Consider the following 13692-nt stretch of genomic DNA (forward strand, 5'->3'; position numbering starts at 1 on the left):
TTACAGGAAGGAGAAGACAGGGGACGAATACTCTCATCACTACAAATGGAGGAATTACAGGATGGAGAAGACAGGGGACGAATACTCTCATCACTACAAATGGAGGAATGCAGAAAGGAGAAGACAGGGGACGAATACTCTCATCACTACAAATGGAGGAATGCAGAAAGGAGAAGACAGGGGACGAATACTCTCATCACTACAAATGGAGGAATTACAGGAAGGAGAAGACAGGGGACGAATACTCTCATCACTACAAATGGAGGAATGCAGGATGGAGAAGACAGGGGACGAATACTCTCATCACTACAAATGGAGGAATGCAGGATGGAGAAGACAGGGGACGAATACTCTCATCACTACAAATGGAGGAATTACAGGAAGGAGAAGACAGGGGACGAATACTCTCATCACTACAAATGGAGGAATTACAGGAAGGAGAAGACAGGGGACGAATACTCTCATCACTACAAATGGAGGAATGCAGGAAGGAGAAGACAGGGGACGAATACTCTCATCACTACAAATGGAGGAATTACAGGAAGGAGAAGACAGGGGACGAATACTCTCATCACTACAAATGGAGGATTGCAGAAAGGAGAAGACAGGGGACGAATACTCTCATCACTACAAATGGAGGAATGCAGGATGGAGAAGACAGGGGACGAATACTCTCATCACTACAAATGGAGGAATGCAGGAAGGAGAAGACAGGGGACGAATACTCTCATCACTACACATGGAGGAATTACAGGAAGGAGAAGACAGGGGACGAATACTCTCATCACTACAAATGGAGGAATTACAGGAAGGAGAAGACAGGGGATGAATACTCTCATCACTACAAATGGAGGAATTACAGGAAGGAGAAGACAGGGGACGAATACTCTCATCACTACAAATGGAGGAATTACAGGAAGGAGAAGACAGGGGACGAATACTCTCATCACTACAAATGGAGGAATTACAGGAAGGAGAAGACAGGGGACGAATACTCTCATCACTACAAATGGAGGAATTACAGGAAGGAGAAGACAGGGGGACCGAATACTCTCATCACTACAAATGGAGGAATTACAGGAAGGAGAAGACAGGGGACGAATACTCTCATCACTACAAATGGAGGAATTACAGGAAGGAGAAGACAGGGGACGAATACTCTCATCACTACAAATGGAGGAATTACAGGAAGGAGAAGACAGGGGACGAATACTCTCATCACTACACATGGAGGAATTACAGGAAGGAGAAGACAGGGGACGAATACTCTCATCACTACAAACGGAGGAATTGCAGGAAGGAGAAGACAGGGGACGAATACTCTCATCACTACAAATGGAGGAATTACAGGAAGGAGAAGACAGGGGACGAATACTCTCATCACTACAAATGGAGGAATTACAGGAAGGAGAAGACAGGGGACGAATACTCTCATCACTACAAATGGAGGAATGCAGGAAGGAGAAGACAGGGGACGAATACTCTCATCACTACAAATGGAGGAATTACAGGAAGGAGAAGACAGGGGACGAATACTCTCATCACTACAAATGGAGGAATGCAGGAAGGAGAAGACATGGGACGAATACTCTCATCACTACAAATGGAGGAATTACAGGAAGGAGAAGACAGGGGACGAATACTCTCATCACTACAAATGGATTAATGCAGGATGGAGAAGACAGGGGACGAATACTCTCATCACTACAAATGGAGGAATTACAGGAAGGAGAAGACGAATACTCTCATCACTACAAATGGAGGAATGCAGGATGGAGAAGACAGGGGACGAATACTCTCATCACTACACATGGAGGAATTACAGGAAGGAGAAGACAGGGGACGAATACTCTCATCACTACAAACGGAGGAATTGCAGGAAGGAGAAGACAGGGGACGAATACTCTCATCACTACAAATGGAGGAATGCAGGAAGGAGAAGACAGGGGACGAATACTCTCATCACTACAAACGGAGGAATTACAGGAAGGAGAAGACAGGGGACGAATACTCTCATCACTACACATGGAGGAATTACAGGAAGGAGAAGACAGGGGACGAATACTCTCATCACTACAAACGGAGGAATTGCAGGAAGGAGAAGACAGGGGACGAATACTCTCATCACTACAAATGGAGGAATTACAGGAAGGAGAAGACAGGGGACGAATACTCTCATCACTACAAATGGAGGAATTGCAGGAAGGAGAAGACAGGGGACGAATACTCTCATCACTACAAATGGAGGAATTGCAGGATGGAGAGATTGGGAAAGGATTAAGACAGGAAGGAAGAAAAGAAAAGGATTTGATCCAGTACATTGTGTTCCTCCTACCTCCATGTGTTTCCGTCGTTCCACAGCAGACAGTCGTAGACCGGACCCGGGTCGTTGTACTTCTTCTCCAGAGACGCCAGCAGCTCCGACCGGCACTGCAGCTCTTCCTTCTGGAGCTTCTCAGCCTGATAAAACACACAGCAAAATGGAGAAAAAAAAAACTGAAAACAATTCACACACACACACAAATGTGTTGTGCTCAGGATTGATATATGCACACTAGGGATGTGACAAAACGTACAATTGTTAACGTTTAAAACTGCCATTTTAAAATCGTACAATAACGTGAATTCACAATTCCGATATGGTCCAGACATGTTAGATCACTTCAATGCCTGATCTAACTGTAGCTCAGTTGGTAGAGCAGGGTGCTTGCAACGCCAGGGTTGTGGGTTCGTTTCCCACGGGGGGGCCAGTTGGTAGAGCGTGGCACTTGCAACGCCAGGGTTGTGGGTTCGATTCCCACGGGGGGGCCAGTATGAAAAATGTATGCACTCACTAACTGTAAGTCGCTCTGGATAAGAGCGTCTGCTAAATGACTCAAATGTAAATGTCCAGCGGATGACCCCAATGTACTCTATATAAACCATTGGTATGACAGCTAGGGGGCAATGCAGTTCATTCTACCACAGTCCTGGCTACCTACCAGACGGAGCAGTTCAGTCTACCACGGTCCTGGCTAACTACCAGACGGAGCAGTTCAGTCTACCACGGTCCTGGCTAACTACCAGACGGAGCAGTTCAGTCTACCACGATCCTGGCTAACTAACAGACGGAGCAGTTCAGTCTACCACGGTCCTGGCTAACTACCAGACGGAGCAGTTCAGTCTACCACAGTCCTGGCTAACTACCAGATGGAGCAGTTCAGTCTACCGCGGTCCTGGCTACCTACCAGACGGTGTTCACCGTACTGCTATCCCCCATCCACTCAGCAGCGATGGTTGTAGGAGCTGTTCTAGCTGTTTAGGAGTTGTGTATATGTTGTCTGTCACTAGAGGTCAAGGGTTATTTTACCTTGTTTTGTCCACTAGAGGGCACTATATGTTGGGGGTCATATGTATATAAGGTAGCACAGGTGACCAGCAAGGGTTAGCACACGTCATTTTAGTCATTTAGCAGACGCTCTTATCCAGAGCGACGTACAGTTAGTGAGTGCAGACATTTTCCATACGCACAAAAGGCAGGGTTGAATCTACATTTGCCCCGGCATTTTAGCTATCGATGTGACGTTTGGCGGCGCCTAATCGATCAGTTCTGTACCTGCCCGGCTGAGCGGCATTGTGGGTGGAATGAGCGAGATCGTCTGGCGAGCACAGCAGGAAACAACTCAGAAGTCTGCCTGGATATTTTTCATTAAATATATTTGATAATTATCCGTTCTTCTCTCATTTTAATTCAATTACCAACTTGAAAAAGTCAAGATTTTCAAGGTATTCCAGTGCTTGAATTTCAAGAGTGCCAAATTCAAGTACCTTAAGCACCTTGAGCGAACCCTGCTTAATGCAAACAGGATGCATGTTTTGGAATATTTGTATTCTGTACAGGCTTCCTGGTTTTCACTCAGTCATTTACTGCAGGTTAGTATTGTGGAGTAAAGTACAATGTTGTTGATCCATCCTCAGTTTTCTCCCTTCACAGCCATTAAACTCTGTAGAATGTTTTAAAAGTCACCACTGGCCTCATGGTGAAATCCCTGAGCGGTTTCCTTAGGCTTGCCATGATAAAAGGGTTGAATACTTATTGACTCAAGATATTTCAGCTTTTCATAGTTTTCCCTTTATGATGATGATGATAGGGACCTGTTAGTGACAGTTTTACATTTTGTACACAAAAAAATAAAAAATAAAAATATTTTCAGTTAGGGATTTTTTTCAAAAACGTTAACAATCCCAATGTCGTTTAAACATTTATATATCCCTAATGCACACATATCGTTTACACACACACACACACCCAATTTGCCCATGAGCAGAGAGATTGTCTGACCTGTGAGGGTTAGGGGTGAGAGGTCAAAGTGTTACCTGTGAGGGGGAGGGGTGAGCGATGTCAAACTGCTCTGCCCGGCGACTAGCTTCAGCCAGAGCTGCTCTGTGTGCTGGATCCCACAGCTTCTCCTTTCGCTCTTTCTGTTGGACGACACATCAACATAGACATCCTTCTGTCAATGTGTTTGTTGGTCAATAGAAGCATACACTATAAATACAAAAGTATGTGGACACCCCTTTCAAATTATTGGATTTGGCTATTTCAGCCACACCCGTGTGCTGACAGGTGTATAAAATCGAGCACACGGCCATGCAATCTCCATAGACAAACATTGGCAGTAGAATGGCCTTACTGAAGAGCTCAGTGACTTTCAACGTGGCACCGTCATAAGATGCCACCTTTCCAACAAGTCAGTTTGTCAGATTTCTGCCCTGCTAGAGCTGCCCCTGGTCAACTGTAAGTGCTGTTATTGTGAAGTGGAAACGTCTAGGAGCAACAACGGCTCAGCCGCGAAGTGGTAGGCCACACAAGCTCACAGAACGGGACTCCCAAGTGCTGAAGCCCGTAGCGTGTAAAAATCGTCTGTCCTCGGTTGCAATACTCACTACCGAATTCCAAACTGCCTCTGGAAGCAACGTCAGCACAAGAACTGTTCATCGGGAGCGCCAAGAAATGGGTTTCCAAGCAGCACACAAGCCTAAGATCACCATGCACAATGCCAAGCGTCGGCTGGAGTGGTGTAAAGCTCACCGCCATTGGACTCTGGAGCAGTGGAAACGCGTTCTCTGGAGTGATGAATCACGCTTCCCCATCATGCAGTCCGACAGACTAATCTGGGTTTGGTGGATGCCAGGAGAACGCTACCCGCCCGAATGCATAGTGCCAACTGTAAAGTTTGGTGGAGGAGGAATAATGGTCTGGGGCTGTTTTTCATGGTTCGAGCTAGGCCCCTTCGTTCCAGTGAAGGGAAATCTTAACTCTACAGCATACAATGACATTCTAGACATTTTGTCGAAATCGGTGTGGAAGAACTTGACTGGCCTGCAAAGAGCCCTGACCTCAACCCCAACGAACACCTTTGGGATGAATTGGAACGCCGACTGTGAGCCAGTCCTAATCGCCCAACGTCAGGGCCCGACCTCACTAATGATCTTGTGGCTGAATGGAAGCAAGTCCCCGCAGCAATGTTCCAACATCTAGTGGGAAGCCTTCCCAGAAGAGTGGAGGCTGTTATAGCAGCAAAGGGGGGACTAACTCCATAATTAATGCCCATGATTTTGGAATGAGATGTTCGACGAGCAGGTGTCCACATACCTCTGGTCATGTAGCGTATATTAACGTGCAAATCCTTGTTACTTGGCCACACAAATCCACTCCATACCTGGATTCTCTCTCTGAGAGCTTTAGGGAACAAGTCATATCCATTTTTGATCCCAATGTGGTACTTTCCTGATGGATTAACCCAGGTATGAGGGATCTGAGGAGAGAGAGAGAGAGAGAGAGAGAGAGAGAGAGAGAGAGAGAGAGAGAGAGACATGTATTTATGTAACAATAGGTTGTAAAGTGACATGTATTTATGTAACAATAGGCTGTAAAGTGACAGAGACATACATGTATTTATGTAACAATAGGCTGTAAAGTGACAGAGACATACATGTATTTATGTAACAATAGGCTGTAAAGTGACAGAGACAGACATGTATTTATGTAACAATAGGCTGTAAAGTGACAGAGACATACATGTATTTATGTAACAATAGGCTGTAAAGTGACAGAGACAGACATGTATTCATGTAACAATAGGCTATAAAGTGACAGAGACATACATGTATTTATGTAACAATAGGTTGTAAAGTGACAGAGACAGACATGTATTTATGTAACAATAGGTTGTAAAGTGGCAGAGACATACATGTATTTATGTAACAATAGGTTGTAAAGTGACAGAGACAGACATGTATTTATGTAACAATAGGCTGTAAAGTGACAGAGACATACATGTATTTATGTAACAATAGGCTGTAAAGTGACAGAGACAGACATGTATTTATGTAACAATAGGCTGTAAAGTGACAGAGACAGACATGTATTTATGTAACAATAGGTTGTAAAGTGACAGAGACAGACATGTATTTATGTAACACTAGGCTGTAAAGTGACAGAGACATACATGTATTTATATAACAATAGGTTGTAAAGTGACAGAGACAGACATGTATTTATATAACAATAGGTTGTAAAGTGACAGAGACAGACATGTATTTATGTAACACTAGGTTGTAAAGTGACAGAGACAGACATGTATTTATGTAACAATAGGCTGTAAAGTGACAGAGACATACATGTATTTATGTAACAATAGGCTGTAAAGTGACAGAGACAGACATTTATTTATGTAACAATAGGTTGTAAAGTGACAGAGACAGACATGTATTTATGTAACACTAGGCTGTACAGTGACAGAGACATACATGTATTTATATAACAATAGGTTGTAAAGTGACAGAGACAGACATGTATTTATATAACAATAGGTTGTAAAGTGACAGAGACAGACATGTATTTATGTAACAATAGGTTGTAAAGTGACAGAGACAGACATGTATTTATGTAACAATAGGTTGTAAAGTGACAGAGACAGACATGTATTTATGTAACACTAGGCTAACAGTCTGTAAAGTGACATGTATTTATGTAACACTAGGCTAACGGTCTGTAAAGTGACATGTATTTATGTAACACTAGGCTAACGGTCTGTAAAGTGACATGTATTTATGTAACACTAGGCTAACGGTCTGTAAAGTGACATGTATTTATGTAACACTAGGCTAACGGTCTGTAAAGTGACATGTATTTATGTAACACTAGGCTAACGGTCTGTAAAGTGACAGTGTGACCAGGAAGTGGCAGCGTGGCGAGGGAAGCGTACCTTGAGCGTCCTCCCGGAGAGCCCAGTCACCGCCCCGTCGTTAGGCTCCACCACCGTTGCCATGTTGACATCTCCGCTGCCCGTCGTATCGATGATGTCAACGATCTTCGGCTGCCCCTCCGTCGTGGTCTGAGGGAGAGAGAGGACACAGATGTTGAAGAATATAAAATACACACCCTCCGACACAGAAAAAAACACACACACACACCCTCTCTGACCCCGACACAGCACACAAATGTTTTTCCACAATGAGCACATTACATTTACATTTTAGTCATTTAGCACAGACGCTCTTATCCAGAGCGACTTACAGTTAGTGAGTGCATACCTTTTTCATACTACATCGAACCCATAACCCTGGCGTTGCAAAGCACCATGCTCTAACCAACTGAGCTACAGGAGGTCATCATGACATACTGGTGACACAGTGCAACGAATCCTTCATAGACAAGCGTCACTGTTAGTGATGCATCAATCTAATCACGTGTAATATTCTACTTGCAGTATGTAACCAACTGGTATAGACCTACTCATAGAGACGTCCGAGTCAGAGAGAAACTTTTGGTCTTTAGCAGAGGGCTGAGTGGTGTAACTAGGCAGCTCTGATAGACAGAGACAGAAAGTAGCTATACAGGACAGGACAGGACGGCAGCTAGACAGGACAGGACAGGACAGGACAGGACAGGACGGCAGCTAGACAGGACAGTTCGGCACAGGACAGACAGGACGGCAGCTAGACAGGACAGACAGACAGGACAGGACGGCAGCTAGACAGGACAGTTCGGCACAGGACAGACAGGACAGGACAGGACAGACAGGACAGGACAGGACAGTAGCTAGACAGGACAGACAGGACAGGGCCCTCTACAGTTGGGTGAAGGCTGTCAACAGATGCTTGATCCTCTTTCCATCAGCGACAGCTTGCGCCTCCAAGTTCAACCTCCCTCAGTTCCACCACTCTAGTCACAGTCATAGCAACTCAACTAGCTAGCCACTGAAACGTTTAAAAAATAAAACATGTCAGCAACAATAATATCTATCTATTTTTGTCTGAGGCTATGGGGAAATATTAGTACTAGTTCGGCTAAAATCAACGGGCTGTCAGTATTTTATTGTGTAGCTCACAAGGACATTCTGTTCTGATGGTTTGCTATCTGATCTTAGCTGGTTAAACTTATCCAAATACGCTAAACTAAGGTATCTTTCCGGCTGACCCGGCCACTGTCATGTAAAAAAAAAGGCGTTAGCTGCTTGCTCGCTAAAATTCCTTGTAGCTTAGCTTAATAGTAGTTGCTAACAAGTTTTACTAGCTAGATCTGAGCGACAGGGTAAATTTAGCTAGCTAGTCGTTACTGTACAAAGTCTACGAATGGGGCCTAGTAGTCTGTCATAGCACCGGGATAGATTTACCTGCATGCCCGGGGCCCCCGGGTCCACGCCAGTGTCGAGGATAGCGATGAGAACACCCCGTCCATCGTGCTCGGGGAACCGGGTGAGATAAGACGCAGCGCCGGTCTCCTTTTTGGGGAGCAACCCGTGGAAGGGGAACAGCTCTTCGATTGAATGTGCGGCCATGATTAGACAGAGAGACAAATGAAAACAGGAAGCAGCGAAATGGGGGAAGAAGGTTGCCGATACCAAAGACAGTACGGTATGGTTTTAGAAACCGTGCCGACACGGTGAACAGAGACCGGGAAGGGACTTTTTTAAAGGGACAGTACACTATTTAGAACACCGCTCAAAATGCGCCAAGGAGTCATCCTCAAAAGTGTCTGATGACGGTTACATTAAGTCAGTAGCAACGAAAGAAGTCTTCTGTAGCTATTTGCTACACTGCCTATAGCTAATTGTTTAAAAACAGAAGTGGTATAGGCTAACTTGTATTTGTTCAAGGTTTATACATGGACTATTAGCTAGCAAGGAAACAATGTTCTGGTCAGTGTTTCCATGGGAGCCTAATTAGTGGGGCACAGTTAAAACGTTTTATAAAACCAAAGATGGTGGATAAATTATGATGTCACACTCAGACCGTTACCATTGGGGGGGGGGGGAAATGGTCAGTTCCCATCTGCTTAATGACACCAATGCATTAGCAGCTGGGTCTGGTCTGCTTCGTTCATTGACCATATAGGAACCCCCCCAAAAAACAAGGGAGTGGGATGTTTCGTTTCCTCTTCTGTCTCTGATAAAAGCCCTTAAAGGCTCCGCATGGTCAATCCACCACCAAGTGGCAGTACAGCATTTACTGCGATGCAGACGTCAGGGCTTTCATACTTCTTGGCTTTCATACTTCTTGGCCATACTTTTGCGCTTAGCGGAGCGGAGCTGTTGTCAAGGAAGTTGTCAAGGAAGTGAGTTGATGTTTATACAGGACCTCCCGCCCCCACCTACCCTCAACCAATCATGTCAACGCAGAGCTTACAGTGCCTTAGGAAAGTATTCAGACCCCTTGACTTTTTCCACATTTTGTTACGTTACAGCCTTATTCTAAAATTGATTAAATCGTTTTTTTCCCCTCATCAGTCTACACACAATACCCCATAATGACAAAGCAAAAACAGGTTTTTAGGATTTTTTTGCAAATGCATTAAAAATAGAAAACGGAAATATCACATTTACATAAGTATTCAGACCCTTTACTAAGTACTTTGTTGAAGCTACTTTGGCAGCGATTACAGCCTTGAGTCTTCTTGGGTATGGCGCTACAAGCTTGGCACACCTGTATTTGGGGAGTTTCTCCCATTCTTCTCTGCACATCCTCTCAAGCTCTGTCAGGTTGGATGGGGAGCGTTGCTGCACAGCTATTTTCAGGTCTCTCCAGAGATGTTAGATCGGGTTCAAGTCCGGGCTCTGGCTGGGCCACTCAAGGACATTCAGAGACTTGTCCCGAAGCCACTCATGCGTTGTCTTGGATGTGTGCTTAGGGTCGTTGTCCTGTTGGAAGACGAACCTTCGCCCCAGTCTGAGGTCCTGAGCGCTCTGGAGCAGGTTTTCATCAAGGATCTCTCTGTACTTTGCTCCGTTCATCTTTCCCTCAATCCTGACTAGTCTCCCAGTCCCTGCCGCTGAAAAACATCCCCACAGCATGATGCTGCCATCACCATGCTTCACCGTAGGGATGGTGACAGGTTTCCTCCAGACGTGACGCTTGGCATTCAGGCCAAAGAGTTATTGGTTTCATCAGACCAGAGAATCTTGTTTCTCATAGTCTGAGAGTCCTTTAGGTGCCTTTTGGAAAACTCCAAGCGGGCTGTCATGTGCCTTTTACTGAGGAGTGGCTTCCATCTGGCCACTCTACCATAAAGGCCTGATTGGTGGAGTGCTGCAGAGATGGTTGTCCTTCTGGAAGGTTCTCCCATCTCCACAGAGGAACTCTGGAGCTCTGTCAGAGTGACCATTGGGTTCTTGGTCACCTCCCTGACCAAGGACCTTTACCCCCGATTGCTCAGTTTGGCCGGGCGGCCAGCTCTAGGAAGAGTCTTGGTGGTTCCAAACTTCTTCCATTTAAGAATGATGGAGGCCGCTGTGTTCTTGGGGACCTTCAATGCTGCAGACATTTTTTGGTACCTTTCCCCAGATCTGTGCCTCGACACAATCCTGTCTCGGAGCTCTACGGACAATTCCTTCGACCTCATGGCTTGGTTTTTGCTCTGACATGCACTGTCAACTGTGGGACCTTATATAGACAGGTGTGTGCCTTTCCAAATCATGTCCAATCAATTGAATTTACCACAGGTGGACTCCAATCAAGTTGTAGAAACATCTCAAGGATGATCAATGGAAACAGGATGCACCTGAGCTCAATGTCGAGTCTCATAGCAAAGGGTCTGAATACTTATGTAAATAAGGTAATTCTGTTTTTTATATTTAATACATTTGCAAAAATGTCTAAAAACCTGTTTTTGCTTTGTCATTATGGGGTATTGTGTGTAGATTGATGAGGGAAACAAATTATTTCATCAATTTTAGAATAAGGCTGTAACGTAACAACATGTGGAAAAAGTCAAGGGGTCTGAATACTTTCTGAATGCACTGTATATGGAGCCCTCCTCATTGTCACAACATTTGAGAGGCGTTTGATGGGGGCGGCAGGTAGCTTAGTGGGTAAGAGCGTTGTGCCAGTAACCGAAAGGTCGCTGGTTCTAATCCCCGAGCCGACTAGGTCAAAAATCTGTCGATGTGCCCTTAAGCAAGGCACTTAACCCTAATTGCTCCTGTAAGTCACTCTGGATAAGAGCTTCTGCTAAATGACTAAAATGTAAATGTAAAATGTAATGCTGTACGGAGCTTGATTTGGCCTCTGCATGCCTCCGGGGGCTTCCGCAATTGCGTCGAAGCCTCTGACCACATTTCCAGATCAAGCATAAATTGTCTTTTAGACCCGTGGTTCCCAAAGTGGGGTCTGGTGACCCCTGTTGGTTTTTATTAATATTGCAACAACAAACAGATTAAAACTATAAGTGATCTGTGAAAGAAAATAAAGTTTAGAGGGTGCAATACATTACACTGTATTGTTATTCATCCACAAATGATGTTCTTAACCGTTAGACATGGGCTCACAGGGATATTGGCATCCACGTACTTCATCAGTTATACGTGTTTTTAACTCAATTCTTCCAGTATTCCCCCAAAATGTGTAGAGTTTCAAGAAATGTGTTTTAAAACGGCAAAGAAGTGATCTGCCCCAAGGCACAATATTAATATTATATATTATATATATTATATATATTAATAGAAAATTAACTTAAAACAGCAACATTTTCCCTCTGACGCCAAGAGGGGACTTGCTGCTAATGTTCTTTCCCAGGGCCCGGCCATGAACTGTAGAAGTCATAATAAAACTGCTTGTATGCTATTTTTATCTCACTCTAAAGGAGGAGTTGTGTTCTGATATTATAAAGGGGGTCCCTGAGGAATTTGCTATCACAAAAAAGGAACCCCTGCCTTAGACCACCTGTTCAGATCATTTCGCTACTAAAGAACGGTTCAAATGAAAAGCGTTGTATCTGAAGGTACCCTGTAGAAATTGTGTGGCATCGTTGCTGTGCACTCTGTTTGTTTGAAGACAATCATTTTCGGGGGTAAGGCGTGCTGTCTGGGGGTGTGGTCAAACTGTCTGGGTGTGTGGTCACTGTCTGGGGGCGTGGTCAAACTGTCTGGGGGTGTGGTCACGGTCTGGGGGTGTGGTCACTGTCTGGGGGCGTGGTCAAACTGTATGGGGGTGTGGTCACTGTATGGGGGTGTGGTCACTGTCTGGGGGTGTGGTCACTGTCTGGGGGCGTGGTCAAAGCTGTTCAGAAGGTATGTTCGTGTTTGTTTATTAAAATTTGAGATAATATTTATCGCTTAGAAAGTTATGCCAGTGCCGTAATGTATTTTTTTTGTTGTCAGTTTATTCTGTGTTTGGAGACATGTTGATGGGGGTACTGTGGTGTGGTTAGTAAAGCAATTGAGGGGAAACAGACCCTGAAATGGGTTTGAACCACAGAACCCTGTGGCTGTGGGGAAAGAACTAGAGAACCAGCACCCCCTTGTAACAAGCATGCTGTACACAGCGACGACAGGGACACGTGACAGTTGTGAAGTCAGCAGCAACTTCTCTGATCGCCACTAGGTGGTAGTATAGGACCTTTAGTTCAGACAGCCAGGTTTACCAGAGATGGGCTAGTACAGGGTTCTTCAATTCCGGTCCTGGAGGGCCGAAACACTTCTGTTTTTTTATTTCTACCTGGTAGTTAATTGCACTCACCTGGTGTCCCAGGTCTGAATTAGCCCCTGATTAGAAGGAGAGGATGAAAAACAGAGGTGTTTCGGCCCCCCTCCAGGACCGGAATTGAAGAACCCTGGTCTAGAATGTTAAGACAGGCTATCCGTTACCTCTTTCCCCTTCAAGTTGTCTCCTACCCTGATCCCAGAGGGGATATGGGGGACAACAGCTCCATGTAGACCGCTGACTACCAGGCTGTGTTGTCTCCTACCCTGATCCCAGAGGGGGTATGGGGGACAACAGCTCCATGTAGACCGCTGACTACCAGGCTGTGTTGTCTCCTACCCTGATCCCAGAGGGGATATGGGGGACAACAGCTCCATGTAGACCGCTGACTACCAGGCCGTGTTGTCTCCTACCCTGATCCCAGAGGGGGTATGGGGGGACAACAGCTCCATGTAGACCGCTGACTACCAGGCCGTAGTTGTCTCCTACCCTGATCCCAGAGGGGGTATGGGGGACAACAGCTCCATGTAGACCGCTGACTACCAGGCCGTGTTGTCTCCTACCCTGATCCCAGAGGGGGTATGGGGGACAACAGCTCCATGTAGACCGGCTGACTACCAGGCCGTGTTGTCTCTACCTGATCCCAGAGGGGGTATGGGGACAACAGCTCCATGTAGACCGCTGACTACCAGGCTGTGTTGTCTCCTACCCTGATCCCAGAGGGGGTAT

At 45.4% G+C, this 13692-nt stretch overlaps 1 protein-coding gene across 1 annotated transcript in view; it reads right to left on the minus strand.

Annotated features, from left to right (window-relative positions):
- LOC121565831 (tripeptidyl-peptidase 2-like) overlaps positions 1 to 8878 on the minus strand; it is a gene marked incomplete at its 3' end in the record, with an annotated part of 30416 nt that extends 21538 nt beyond the window's left edge. The window contains exons 1-5 of the mRNA XM_045218179.1: positions 8661 to 8878; positions 7251 to 7379; positions 5703 to 5798; positions 4357 to 4461; positions 2336 to 2460 (exon numbers count right to left, since the gene is read on the minus strand). Of these exons, the coding sequence (XP_045074114.1) occupies positions 2336 to 2460; positions 4357 to 4461; positions 5703 to 5798; positions 7251 to 7379; positions 8661 to 8825 (620 nt within the window). The remainder of the gene's footprint in view (positions 1 to 2335; positions 2461 to 4356; positions 4462 to 5702; positions 5799 to 7250; positions 7380 to 8660) is intronic.
- Positions 8879 to 13692: the final 4814 nt, after the last annotated feature.

Source organism: Coregonus clupeaformis, unplaced genomic scaffold, assembly GCF_020615455.1.
Source record: "Coregonus clupeaformis isolate EN_2021a unplaced genomic scaffold, ASM2061545v1 scaf1419, whole genome shotgun sequence".
Classification (NCBI taxonomy): Eukaryota; Metazoa; Chordata; class Actinopteri; order Salmoniformes; family Salmonidae; genus Coregonus; species Coregonus clupeaformis.